Source organism: Colius striatus, chromosome Z, assembly GCF_028858725.1.
Source record: "Colius striatus isolate bColStr4 chromosome Z, bColStr4.1.hap1, whole genome shotgun sequence".
In the NCBI taxonomy this organism is placed as follows: Eukaryota; Metazoa; Chordata; class Aves; order Coliiformes; family Coliidae; genus Colius; species Colius striatus.
Window position 1 is genome coordinate 73851617 of NC_084790.1, and position 15094 is coordinate 73866710.

The 15094-nt window shown below is 38.3% G+C and overlaps 1 protein-coding gene across 5 annotated transcripts in view; it reads left to right on the forward strand.

Moving 5' to 3' along the window:
- The window catches only part of LMBRD2 (LMBR1 domain containing 2), a 38108-nt gene extending 29478 nt beyond the window's left edge, over positions 1-8630 (forward strand). For all 5 annotated transcript variants that reach the window (XM_062019584.1, XM_062019586.1, XM_062019585.1 and 2 more), the window contains 3 exons: positions 1242-1344; positions 2424-2553; positions 4466-8630. In XM_062019584.1, the coding sequence (XP_061875568.1) occupies positions 1242-1344; positions 2424-2553; positions 4466-4526 (294 nt within the window). In that variant the 3' untranslated portion in view covers positions 4527-8630. The remainder of the gene's footprint in view (positions 1-1241; positions 1345-2423; positions 2554-4465) is intronic.
- Positions 8631-15094: the final 6464 nt, after the last annotated feature.

Genomic DNA, 15094 nt, shown 5'->3' on the forward strand with positions numbered 1-15094 from the left:
TAGTAAATGGGATGTTTGGTTCAAATACTACTTTGAGTATATATTCAAAGATTTGTGAAAGCAGTCAATCCAGATAAATCCAACCCAAATAAAAATAATTCAGGCAGCTTCATTTTAAGGAGTTTTGGTTTTTTATTAATTTATCCCATTTGGAGTTCAGAATTGAAAAGTCACAATCAAAGAGAGAAATCAAAAGGGTACGTGCAAAAAATAAACTGAATAAAGGAAGAGAAAAATATCTGCAGAAAGGCAAGATAATACTTGGGATTAAAAGCTCTTGGCTACTGAAGTTCAGGGATACCTTAATTCCAATGACAACAAATACTGCATAGACCTTTCGTCTGATCCTCTCCTTCCCACTTCGTAATTTTAGATCTTGAACTTACTGTGAGATGAAGTAGTAGCAAATGCATGATAGATTTAGTATACACTGAAATGATCCAATATTAAGCAACAACTCTAGTTCAACAGCGAATTCAATTTCAGATGTTACCTGTGTTTTGTGTTTGTGTTAAATACTGTGTAACACAGTTGTGTTTGAAACTTTGGGGGCTTTTGAAAGTGTTACCTTTTACTGGCTCATGATCCAATGTTTGATTCTACTGCATTTAGAACCCTGACATATAGCATAAATTAGCACAGTAACTTTGAGGGTACCAGTTCCCATCAATCCATAATCTGGGATTTAGATGTCAATCTGAAACAATTGGTCATTGCAACAGTTTAAAAAGTTTGTGAGACACAATATTGTCTCCTAATAAAGGAATAAGATATTTTCTTCTTTACTAATTCATTATATTTCATACTAAAATGTTTACATACTAAAACATAATGGAATGGAAACATTACAGAGCAACAAGCTTTGTAAACAAGCCCTGTCCAAATTTTGCTGCTCTGCATCTGGTTATTATTTCATTCTACCACTAGGTGGAAGCAGAAATCAAAAAGACACCCTGAACTGTTGAAGCAATTGAGCACAGATTTGATATGTAGTTTGTTTTCTGAAAGTCTTCTTTCTAAAGATCAGTTATGATAACTGTTTTAGTGAAGGGAGATATCATGAGTTTAAAACAAAACTTGCTGTGTCAACATACATTTTTGAAGTATTACTTTCATAGTCTGATGTGACTGACCGAATGGTGGGTTGACTAAATTGTGGATCTAGAATATTTCTTGATTTTTTTTTTTTAATATTGCTTTTTTGCCACAGTTTTGTCTTCTATTTTTTGTCTTTTTTCCAGGAATGGAAGGAGCGATATGGAAATAGGGATGATTCTACTAGAAACAGAGTTGTACACACAGACCAAAAAGAATCCAGCTTTTCAGAGACCACTACCAACAGACGTAAGCTTTGTGGTGTTTGAGGGGAGCTTGATTTTTTTAGTGTTGTTTATTTAGTGTCTAGTCTGCACAACACGGGCTATGTGAGTAGCTTAAAATATATTCCTTTTTCCTTCCGTCTTCAACACTTCAGGTAGTTGAGATTGGACATTCTGGCTAGTCTGAGTTACTTGTTCTTATGGGACATACTGTGATTGCAATTAGAGAAGCCATTGTCAACAAAGAGAGTTTATTTAGGATATGTCTTGAAGTTGAGAGTTTACTAGCTGGAAATGGGTTCTCTCAGACTGGAATAATGGGATATTCAGGTACCTGACCAACAAATGTAAAACCTGTAACATATCACACAAGTGTAACATGTTCATTTAATAACATCTATTAGCAAACAACTTTCTTGGGTATACTCTAAATTTGCAAAAAGTTTGTCACAGCAAAGTATATACAAAGCAAGAAGTGAAACAAAAAAAAGAAAAAGGGAGGAAGAGGAAAGCTTTGAACATGTTTTTGAGACATTTCTGATCAATTTCCCCCTCCTTTTTGAAGCTGGAAACCCAGATTGTCAGTGGTAGGCTAACTGAAATTACATGAACCTGTGGAATATGTAGCATTCCAATAGTAAAACAAGCTGTATGTACATGCATAGTGAAGCTGGCAGAGTGAGCTACAAAGCAACTGTATTTCATTGATTCATGAGGTTGCCTCTTTAAAAAACAAACCAAACCAAAACTCCAGATAGCTTAGTTAAAGTGTGAAGTCAGGAAGATGAATGGGATTGATTGATCAATTTTAAAGTAAAATTTGCATATAACTTACTTTCCTTCATTCTTTGCAAAATACATCTCGTCCTACTTGAGTGGTGGAAGTTGCAGTTACATCGGTACAGAGATACAGAAATGAAAGTCTATATACTTGAGCATGTGGGCAGATTTGGTTTAATAATGAATCCACCCTAAGTTATCATGCTTACACTTTAGATGAAATAGTAGCAAATTATTTTTCTGATCTTTTAAGTTTTATGTCTCCACGCACTCTAAGGTGTTCATAGAGTAAATGAGTGTCTTTCCTTCCCTTTACCTATTCAGCACTATCAAAGTATACCCGATCAAATGGGAGGACTGAAAGAGATAGAATAGAACTTCTCCAGGATGCAGAACCTTTGGATTTCAATGCAGACTCAGTTAATGATGACCCTCTTGACTCAGACTTGGGAAGGTGAGGAATCTTCAGTGTTATTTATAATTAAAAGATACTAATGTCTTCTGTCTTCTAATCTATGACAGCTATATCAGATGGTTTCATAACAGTAGTTTTGTAAACAGAATTTATCATCTCATCTAGGACTTTTCCTTTCTTACTTCTCCCTCATGATAGAGGAATAGGTTTAAAACCAATTTGAAACGTGAAGATTTTAATTTTGTTTATTTTTAAAAATGTCTGATAAGATCTGAGTGTAATATAATCTTTTGCACATTGGAATAGTGTGAAAAATACTGCATCTAAAACCAGAAAACTGGAGGATGACCTGAATATGTACAGTGTAGGGCTTTCTTCAACTTCTTACAGAACTTCAGAAAGCTCAGCATAAAAAAAAAAAAAACCAAGAAAGAGCTGCAAGAAAGAGAACTGAGTATTACAAGTAGTTGCAGGAATATATCCGGACATCAGATCTTTGAATTACTGAAATAAAGTCTGACCTTATTGAACAAAGAGTCCCAGACTGCACAGCGTAGCTGTCTTTGTCGTAGAGATTTCTGTCATTCTGCAGTTTTGACTGCAGCACCAAATTTCCGTAGCCATGGAGTACGTAACTGCTAGGCTCTGCTCATATTTAAGAAGTAGTACGTTTCATGGATGCTTTCTAAAATCTAGGTAGTTATGGTGCAGAACTATTTAATGATAAATAATTTCAAATTACCTTATAAAATGTTATAATTTACATTATTTTTCAGCAAGAACTAACATACCAAATCCAATAAAACATCATAAATTATTTAACTTTACTTATTTCCATAATGTCAACAAATAAATGCCAGTCCAAAAACATGCAAAGAATGTAGTGAAATGACACTGTCAGGTTTTACAGATCAATTCAGCAATGTTATTTGTTCATACAAAGTAACTTGTCTAATATAATTGTATTTTAAAAGTTGGTTCTTTTTAAGCAGAGGAGTTTAAAGAAAAACTAAACTAGGAGTTCTGTCAGTTGTTGACTTCTATACAATGGGAAAGGGATAGTAGCCTACAACAACACGAATAAAGATATATAAATCTTTTGTGGCAAGTACTTTTCAAGTACAGTATCGATAATCTTTTTGCACTGATATGGACTTTGCAGAGTGGAACACTCAGAACAGAACATTTTCTTAAATATTTCCATAAAAAAAAAATCTAGAACCAGAGACCTTTGCAGGGCTTTCCTCTAGTGGCCTGCAATTCATTTCACTGAGGCAATAAATCAAGACTAATTGCATATGAAATTTCAGTTGACTTCAAAATAGCTTATGTAACATTGTTTTTTAAAAAACTATAGCTCCTGGAATACTTACAGGCATTCTAGGACAGTAAGAACACTTGGGACGTTAGGTTTTGTCTTTGTCTTTTCAGGGTTTGCTAAGTATTGCAGAGAGGAGGTATATTGTGTTTGCATTGGGACTTATTTGTGCTTTTAAAAATTTGTGATAAAGCCTTTTCCCACTACTTATGCAACCATATTAAAAATTATCTTTGATACCATATTTTTCCTTGAAATATCCAGTGAGGTGTTCTATTAGCCACTCAAACTACTTTTGGATGCTACTGTTAGCTGTTTTTTACTGGTTTGGTTTATTTTTGTTTTTTAAAGAAAAATGTTCTGTTCAACAGACAGTGTACTTTTTTCCTTCATATCCAGAAACAAACGTCTTTAAGAGTCCCAGTATTAATATCACTGTTTTTCTTGACACATGAGATTTAATTTAATGAGTGCCCATGAAATTCTCATGGAAATAGTAATTCAGCAGAACTTCAAATCCTGTAATTCACTGAGACTTAAGGAGTAAAAATGCAGCAAGAGTAGTCTGATTTCATAGGTCTTGAATTTTCTATTTCCTGTGATACTTTTTCATATTTAAAATTGATTCTGCAGGTACCAGCCTGGTGGAAGATACCTCTCAATGTCTCGAAGCGAAATATTTGACGATGTCTAAACTCCTCAGAACTAAAGCAAATTCAGTGGAAGTCTATTTGCTGCTCATTGCTTGGAATATATTTATGATGTATCACTTAACCAGAAAAAATCTTTTTTGTTTAAATAAAGAATATGAAGGAACAGCTATTTTGGAAATGCACCTGTATGATTACTACTCATGACAAGAATATGCTTCTTCTATTGTAGATATTGTTGTGCGTCAGTGTGGGCTTTTGTGTCATGAACAAAAGAAGAAAACTATTAAGTTAATAGAGAGTAAACTTCATAAATATACCCAGGGCTCAACTTGCACTGTTACATTGTAAGCTTCAAGAAGGGGATTTTTTGGAAGGAATTTTTTTGTATTTTAACAGATGCTGTGAAAGCTTCTTAATGCATCCAAAGTGCAGTTATATCAGTTACTATAGTACACACTTTCTGTAATTTTTCTATTTGAACTTTACGCCTAGTCCAAAATCTACTGAATTTAATTGAGTTCTGATTTGGCTTCAGTGGTCTTTGAATCAGACTCTGTATAGACAGAAAGGTCGTATGGCAGACTGTTCTTCACAAAATCATGCAATTTATATTCTGGTATCTAAAGGATGTCTACAAAGAAGATGGAGACTCCCTTTTTACAAGGAGTCACATGGAAAAGACGAAAGTATTGGGTACAAGTTACTCCTGGGGAGATCCTGACAGGACATGAAGTTTTTTTCACAATGAGAACAATAAGCCATTGGAATAATCTCCTGTGGGAAGTGGTGGATTCCACAATACTGGACACTTGGAAGATTTGGATGGACTGGGATTCTAGGCCATCTTGTCTAGCCAGAGCTTTGCCAAGAAAGGTTGAATCAGATGATCCTTGAGGTCTCTTCCAATCTGGGTTTCTGTGATTCTGTGAAATTGGGTGACATAATTTTTGGAGCAAGGTGCATTAGTTGACAAATATTTTTTCTTTTCCAACATTACATGCAGATAAATGATTTTAGCATGTGTAAATAGTTGAAATTGAACATGGACCAGAGTTTCACTGTCATAGGAGCTTATGTGCAATAGCAAGAGTATGTTATGAAAGATGGGATGCCTACATAAGATTTCTGCAGTTGAAACAGTGGAAAATCTTTGCACCCTAGTGTTTTTGTAACTGTAAAAGAAATATAATGTGAAAATTGAGTTAAATGCTGAAACATTATAATTTGCACACACTTCAGGCACTGCTTCAAATTGTAGAGTATTTCTTTAAAAGAAGGGAAATACATAGCATGACTAGGTAATGGTAAACACTTTTGATGTCTCAATGCCCTGATTGCATTACGTATCTGTTTTTAAGGTGCCTGTATTTTCAGTAAGATGTTACAAAAAGAATAATGCTTCTTCGTTTGAATGCCATTCAGAAATGCCAATTACTAACTGTAAAAAAGAAAAAAAGCTTCGTATTAATTTCATTGGTGTAAATATATTTTAAACTGTAGTTAGTTGAATGAGTTTTAAAATGTAGTCATAAGGTAAAAGATGTGATCAAATTCATGGTATCTTTAGAAATCCGGTTAATTTAAAATGTTGCTTTATTGCAGTTCGTCTCAAGTCTTTGCTGCTTGGGAGTTTTCTTGTGTGCTTATTGCAAAGTTGTGTTGAAAGCGGAAAGAACGTGTTTCTATGATGAATTCTTTACCATGCTTAAAAAACAGACATCTCTTAAGCAGCTTGGAATGAGTTGTTCTGAAAAACAAGTCTTCAAAAATCAAGTGTTCTACTAATATAGTTGTCGTTTTCTGAAGTAACTGTTAATGGGGATCTTAACCTACCTCCTGTGATTTAGTACATCATGTGTTCTGACGGTAGTGATGTTTTTAATATATTGATCTGCCTGTTTTAAAACACTGGATTGCTACTATGAAAGAGATAAAAAAACTCTATTTGTATAGAAACAGTTATATTAATAAATCAACAAACATAAAATAATTGTCAGTTCTGTTTTTAGGTAAATGCACCGAAGAACAGCCATTCTCACGTGCACTCAAGCTCATGCAATTTCCACAGTACTTATAAGAGGAGACACTTTTAGTTTTGGCATTTTGTGTATTGTAAAACCTTCATCAAAATCTTATGGCTGCATCAGAGCCTGGAAGTTGTTTTTTATTCAGCTTGTTCTTTAGCAACTTTAAGTTAGCACATACTTGATTTACTTTAGATCTGCTTAGAAATGCTGTCCTGAATTCAGCCTTACCTAAGGGGGATTGTATTTGTTCTTGGACATCCATCCACAAGAATGTTCTTAGACTTGATGTTTCTATTTTTAGAATTTGCACCTTATTTAATTACCCAAAAGTTTATTTATGTAAGTCTTCAGATCAAAGAAGGTTCAAGTTCCTTCTTCAGCTCTTAAAATACCACTACAAAGGGATCTAATTCAGTGCTAATGGAAAAAATTATAGAAGGAGCCTTTTTTTTTTAACCCTGAATGTTTCTGAAGTATCCTTACCTAGCCCCTGCTGACCTCAGAGTTGGACTGAGCCTCTTGGAGCCTTTTTTTTTTTCCCTCTGAGGAGTCAGTGGAATGTCTGCAAACAGAATTTTCAGTGGAAACTTGGTCAGGATTTTATATGCAAAAGCTAACTAGTCCCTGGTGTAAACCCTCTGTGCAGTTTTTGCTGGAATACAATCACTTGGGGAGTTGACTGTGTAAATTAATGACAATGGGGTTTCAGTTGCAAATACAGAAACTCTGACTTCATTGAAGTGGGAATCTGCTGACCTTTTTTTGATGTTGCAGAGCAGTAGTGGGGTAACCAATGGCTAGTCTTTGAAAACATGGGAATTGGAGCTCTGAAAATCTCTCAAGAGTTCTCATAGGGATAGCTCTTGGAAATCCCTGGTGTCACAGACTCCGTGAATGCTGGTGTTTAAGGAGTATGTAAGTGAAGTCAAGTTTGATCCAGTGTTTGTTGCTGACCAACAGCTATTCTTCCTCTAATTACATGCAATTTGTAGGCCAATTAATCTAAAGTGTGTTTTGAATGGTAATTATGAATCCATATATCTAAATCCTGAAGGCTCTCGACAGCAACAACAAAACAGTACAACTGGAAAAGCATATTGTAGAAATAAGGGATATGCCTGCACAGCATTTGCTGTGTCCTCCCTGGGTGCTAAGTGCCTAAGGATTTACTGTAGCAGTGCTTGATGAGTTCTTTTTTACTGTAGCCTTAGTTGTAACAGTACCAGGGCTGAAAAAAGTTACATCTACTTTCCCTACCTTTAGGCAGTGACTGTACTGTAGGCAAATGGTGTTCTTGGTTCACCTTTCATGTTCAAGATTAGGTGATTAAAATATAACTGCCTTTCACACTGTGCTTTTGGGAACTGAACTTTGGCATATTTATTCTGTCAGTAAATAGTTCTATTTATTTGCAGGTAAGAATGCCAATTATTCATTTATTTTTTTTCACATTCTCAATTATTGAGCAGTTAATGTATGCTTCCATTTCATCACAATTTCTGCAGTTTCCTTGTCCGGTGTGAACACCAAAAAGAACCCAAAACACCAAAAAACCCACGTGAGTTAAGTACAAATGCTTGAGTATCTTTGTGTCAAAGATTCTAACCAATGAGAAGAGTCCATGCAAGTTGTAGTGAATTTTGAGAAGCAGGGATGAAGGCAGTGTACTCTAATGCTGTGTCAGTGCCGGATTTCTTAAAAAGTGTGGAGAGCAAAAAGCTCTTGTCAAACTTAATGCTCCTACCAGATTTGTAGGTTTTCAGGTGTTTAAAAAGACACGTATTCTGGTATCTGTATCCGGAAAGGAGTCCTCTGCACTCTGCTGTGTCTCTTGGCAGTGAAGTGAGGGGAGGTAAAGGATATGCAACTTGTAGTCTGTGCTAATAGTGACACTTTGGGCAAGCTGTAATATAGTTTATTATTTAGGTATGATAGCATGATAAGAAACAACAGATTTTGTACTACTGTAACTACTGGAAAAATCATGGTATATAATCTGCCTTTCTTTTGCAAGCAAGCACATGGTAAGTAGTCATTAACATTATTAACAGGAATGGCAGAAAACTGCTGTCTGTTAGATATTTATTCTTGCTATTTAAAAACATAACTATGGCAATGATTTTTACAAAGTATTAAAAGATTACTCTGATTTTCTGAAATTATGATAATTTATATTTTATTACATTTATCTTGGATTACTGTCAATGTTAGTTGAGAAATACAATATCTTGCTCCAGTTTTCATTATTGTTATAATTACCTGCAATTTGAGGGGCATTTACAATACCAAATTACAAGACATCGCTTTATGAAAGAAAACTTTTTATGAGGCTTCTTAAAAGACTGACCTATTAATTACAAGGATATGCATCTTCGTTATTAACAAAATCACTACTTAGATTATATATTGTCTCCTAGCTTTTAATTTCTTTAGAATTCAGAAAATGGTTAATTTATAGTGCAACTTAGTTGTGAATCTTGTAAATATTCTGAAACTTTTACATTCCTTTTCCCTAATGGGCTCTGCAGGAATATGTACTGCTTCATGGCAGTTCTCCAGGACTAGCTGTGCCTCTAATTAAGTAGTCTAGTCTGAAGCTGAGACACTCCTACACCATTCGATTATGTTAACAGAAATGCAGCATTCCTAGCAAAAAAGCACCTTGAACTAGATCCCTTCAGCTTTATTCTTTGTTTCTATTAAAACATGCTGGAACATATTCCTCCGCATGCTCTTTATGTGTGTGTGTGTGTGTGTGTGTTTTAGTTGTATTTGACAGGCAATAATAATGATATGCAACTTCAGTTATTTCTTGAGGACAATGTTGTATTTTATATGTTCCTGTGAACTGGAATAGTTTCAGAGCGATAGCTTAGCTGTCACTGCAGAAATCAATTACTTTCTATAGAAATGCGCTGTATTTCTATAGAGGTATCTGCAAAATAAGGGAAATAGTATAGGTTGAATAATAGATGATCTTCATTCTCCAGTGTGTATCAAAGATAGCCTGTAGGAGTGCTGCTTATGGATAGACTATCTACTGCCTTATGATACAAGTATGTGTGCATAATACCTTCTTTTGAAATTCACTGAGTTACACATTTTCCTCTGTAGTGTTCTAAGTTATTGTTGTACCACCTGTATTTTTGAAACGTGTGTTAAAATATCTAGTCCAAAATTTAATTTGGCATGAAATAAATAATTTCTGCATCACCTTTTCTCTGGTGCGTTTTATTCATACGTCTCTGAAGTGTTTTTAGGAGTGGTCTTTTGGAGAAATCTGATCTGTTTCTTTTATCCAGGTAGAAATTAAGATTTCTTTAGAAGACACACCAACCTTGTTTTGGTCATCTTCTTGCATCTTCATTAAAGCACATTGAAAGGGGAAATTGAGAAGAAGCTTGTGTATCTGTGCTGTCCCAGAAATTGTGGGTTCATCACCCAGTGTGCAGACACCACTTAACACACAGGATGGAGGAATTTCCTGTTATTACGTGGATGTACAGGCATGGCTGTCTGTCCCAAGACAGAACACCTTGGTCCCAGAAGTACGATTGTTTATACACACAGTTTTTGTATGTTCAGTACATTAATACATGTGCATTAATGTTCCACTAAATGATTGGTCACGGTTTCTTCACCGTGCCATGTCCATTAGCACACGTGCCTACTTCACTTTCTCTGCCCTCTTCATGTGGTCCTCGGGTATAAATTGGGTGGATGATCTGTGTATCGGTGGCTGCCATCTCCCCCTGCCAAAATCGCCTTCTGACTAGTTTCTTTGTAGTTTGGTAGGTATAATTGTTTCATCGCAGTCTCTTGACTCTACTTCCCACTACTTCCTATTGTTGTTTAGCAGGGATGTTGGACTAGATGATCTCTAAAGGTCCCTTCCAACCTTACCACTCTATGGTCCTATGGTATTGGTTCTAACATGTATATGTGATAGTGGATTGTTTCAGGCTTAATCATTGCTATTATAGTGTTCCTAACAAAGCTGATCTCATTCTTTTGGTGTTTCAACATTGCCTGGATGTGTCATTGTCAGAGTATGGGGATAAGACTTTGACCCACTCTTCAGGCTGTACCTTCACTGGCAGCTCAACCTAACTGGAAGCATGAGCAGGTTTTGCTGGTGCAGAGAGTCAGAAGAGTAGCCAAAGCAGATGGAGATGTTAGGCTTCCTGCAGTGCCTGGAGGAGGCCTGTAAGGACCTTGTAGGCCCCTGGGGCTGACTGGGCACTGGGTGTTTTTCTGGGACATAGGTGAGGTAGGAACTGAGGTTCTGACCTTCCTCTCTACACAAACTGGGATGTGTTATTGTGTACCCAAGCACTGGTGAGAATAGGCAGAGGACACTATTTCTGCTACAGCCGTAGCTGTTCTGAGACAGCAAAAGTAAAGGAGAAGTTAACTGTCCTCTCTTCTCTCACTGCTTGCATATTTATCTCTTTTGTCTTCTTTACCTAGGGAAAAAAAAAAAACAACCCAAACAACATTCAAAGAAAGTAGAGAGAGGTGTGGGATTTGGGGTATTTTGGGTTATGTTTTTTATTGTCTCTACGCAGCTACAGTGCCAGGCTATGTTTTTAGTGATGTTTTTTTCATCCCAGTAAAGTGGCATTTTTCTTGAGAAGTATCTTCCGTATATCATAAATTGAAAGCCATACCCTGGAGCGATCAATCTTTTTAGCACATCAAAGTATTTATAATAATTGATTCCTCTGACTATTTATGGTCTCCTATAATTAATCTACAATTACTCTTTAAAGTGAATTACAGGAAACATTTTGCACATTGAAGACCAGTCTCTGCCATCACTGCAGAAGAGATGTATTGGCACTGTTCGTAAAGACTTCTCCCATCACACTTCTGGGACTGTCACTCGTCTCTGTTCTGTTGGACTACCAAGTGTCTTCTATGAATGTTTTTATTAGGCATTTTTAATATCATAGGTTCAAAATAATGCAGTTGTGGTTTTGCCTGAGGCAGTTTTTTTTGGTAGCAGAGGGAGCTACAGGAATGGTTTCTTTAAACAAAGATCTACCAGAAGCTTCCCCTGTAGCTCACAGGGCTAGGGCCAGTCAATTCTAAGATGGACCTGCAGCTGAGCAAGGCCTGGCCAATTAGTGACAGTTAACACCTCTGTGAATTATGTATTATAGAAGGGGAAGAAGTTGCTGTGCAGTTGCTGAATTGCAGCAGCAACAGGGAGTGAGAATGTGAAAACATCTCTGCAGACACCAAGGTCAGTGAAGAAGGAGGGGGAGGAGGGTGCTTAGGCCCTGGAAGAAAGACTCCTCTGGGACCTGTGGTGAAGACCATGGTGAGGCAGCTGTGCCCCTGCAGTCCGTGGAGGACCATGAGGAGTAGAGATCCACCCACAGCCTGTGGAGGAACCCACGCCGGAGAGGGTGGATGCCTGAAGGAGGCTGTGACTCTGTGGGAAGCTCACCCTGGAGCAGGTTCCTAGCAGTGCCTGGGAGTCTGTGGGGAGAGAGAAGCCCAAACCAGAGCAGGTTTTGTCAAGACTTGTGATCCTGTGGGGGACTCAGGCTGGAGCAGTCAGTATCTGAAGGACTGTTCTGGTGGATGACCCATCTTGGGGCAGGATGTGAGGAGCTGCCTCCGTGACAGGCCCCATGCTGGAGCAGTTCATAAGGAACTGTAGCCCATGGGAAGGACTCACACTGGAGAAGTTCATAAGGGACTGTCTCCTGTGGGAGAGACCCCACAGTGTAGCAGTGGGAAGTGTGAGGAGGCCACCCCCTGAAAAGCAGCAGCAGCAAAGTCCTTCTGTAATGAACTGACCACAACTCCCATCCCCTGTACTGCTGGGGCAGAAGGAAAGAGAGTCCTGGGGAGACGGAGGAGTGGGGGCAGGTGTTTTAAGATTGTTTTATTTCTCATCTCCTTGTTCTTATTGTTCCTTTAATAAATCAAACCTTTTTCTCCCCAAGTTGAGTGTCTTGCCTGTGCAGCTAATTGTTGAGTGATCTCTCCATCCTTATCTCATCTGACAAACCACTTGTTATATTTCTGTCTCTCTCCTGTCCAGTTTAGGAAGGGGGAGGGATTTTTATGACTTGGTGGACACCGGGCTAAACCACCACAGTATTAAATGAGTGATATATGCAGATGTTAAGAAAGATTAGTATCAGAGTATTCAGTGACCCACGCTGAGCCATTTATCATAATGTATGGCATTTTCTTTACTGATGGAAAAGATAGAAGTAGCAGAATGGGAATGAAATGATTGAGAGGACTTAGGGTATTGGTAGATGAAAAACTGAATGTGAGTCAGCAATATGCGCTCATAGCCCACAAAATCAGCAGTGCCCTGGGCTGCACCAAAAGCAGTGTGGGCAGTAGCTTGAGGCAGAGGATTCTCGCCCTCTACTTTGCTCACGTGCAGTGCTGCTTCCAGCTCTGAGGCCGCCAACATAAGGAGGACATGGACCCATTGGAGTGAGTCCAGAGAAGGTCATGAAGATGATCAGAGAGCTGGAGCAGCTGTCCTGTGGAGACAGGCTGAGAGGGTTGGAGTTGTTGAGCCTGGAGAAGAGAAGGCTTTGGGGAGAACTTATTGTAGTCTTTCAATATGTAAAAGGGGCTTAATATAGAAACCTTTGAGCAAAGCCTGTAGCAATAGGACCAGAGGTAGTGTTTCTAATGTAAAAGAGGATAAATGTAGTATAGACATTGGAAAGAAATTTCTTACAATGATGGTAGCATGGCAGTGGCACAGGTTGCCTTGAGAGGCTGTGGATGCCTCATCCCTGACTGTCTTCCAGACCAGGCTGAATGTGGCTTTCAGCAGCCTGGTCTAGTGGAAGGTGTCCCTGTGCATGGTAGAGGAGTTGGAACTAGATGATCTTTAGGGTCCCTGCCAACCCAATTCTCTGATTCTATGAATGGTCTTCTGGGGTTGGTAGATATTGAAATTGAATTGCTTAAGGCATAGTCAGCCAGCCACATTCTCCCTCCAGGCTTGCTGTGATAAGTTGTTACTGTAAGCCTAATAGCATGCAGTTAAGAGGATGAGAGTTGTGTTGTATTAAATACCAACTTTCCATTATTCGTTGTCAGGTTTTTATTTTCTCAAAGAGTGACACAAATTCTGGTTAACTGTCAGAAGTTGATAGTGAAACTACCTCGTGTGCTCAGTGAATTTTAGTTCTCATGAAACAGCGTTTGACTGACTCACTTATCAGAGTTGTGAATGAACCTTCTCACTTCACCTCTGCCTATGCTGAGCCACGGTGTGCCGCTGCTTCTTCATCCTAGTCTCAGCTCTGCATGCCTTGGTAAAGAACTTCTCTTCATAAATGTCCTAACTCTTGCATCAACTTGTTAGTCATCGGTTCACTACCTACCACTGCCTTCAGCATTTTTGAGACCTTTATTACAAAGCAAAAGTTGGTCAGGGCCTGATTTGGACAGAAGACACAATTTGTCTTCTCAGGAGAAGAAAAGAGTTCCTTTTGTCCCCCAGAAACTGACTCCATCATAAGCACTAACACTCCTGTAAAAGCATCGTGCTTTTTAGTTTTGAAGATTTTGCTGGTTTTAAGTCTATGGGATTCAAGAAGATGCAAAAGCAGTGTAATAATCTGACATGTTTCAGTGAGCAGGCAACAGCTTTCAAGGCCAGGTGTCACAAATAACTAGCAAGTCTATTGCAAGAGGCTAGCACCTGTGGCAGGCAGTGTGACACATCATCACCTCCTTCAGAGTCTGCTGGAGCATGTGTTACACAGCGTGTGGAAAGTGAGGTAAAGTGAACCCAGGGCAGAGACAGACAGGATGGAGGAAGTGCATTGAGAGGCAAAGCAGAGTATAGGGGAGCATCTGAGTGGTGGTGACAAGGAAGGTGCAAGCTCTGCCTGCTTCTGGGGTAGGGTTACACCTTTCGCTCCTCATCTCAAGTTTTCTGTAGGAATTCTGACAGCAAGTTGCAGCTGATGGCTGCCCCCAAGGTCTAAGAATATGTAGCTTTGATGGCAGAGCAGCAATAAAAGTCTGTGTTGAGCTCAGTACTGTGCTTTTTACCTTTTATCTCAGGTATCTAACCTGAGCAGAGCTCATGGCTTGAAGCTGAAAATACCCTGATGTGGGAAGAGACCTGAAGGAGAGATTGAGAGCATGAGTGAGAGGGATACAATTCTAAAATTAAATACTTATCTTGTGTTACCGCCTCTTAGGTCTGGGCTAGGAAGACATAGTTGGAATCAGACTTTCTGGACTATTGCTTAAAACATCTTCATAAATCATCAGAATCTTATCAACTCTGAGTGAAGACCATTGCAGAAACTGGCTGTAGGCTTGAATGCTGATGTACAGCGATAGCCAAGCTGGTGCAGAGTAGGACTGGGTTCTACAAGCTCAGCAGAGCTTGGGGGTAGGCAGGGTCTGTCCCAGGTACCCAAGAGATGTGAGCCCCCTGTTCAATGAGGTAAGACCATGAATTTGGGTGAATGTCCTCCTCTTCTTGGTTCTTAGTGATTTTAGACAAATTTAGAGATAGAAATGAAAACCTTAAAAAGACTTCCAGAAAAAGGGTGGGCTTACTTTCTATTTAG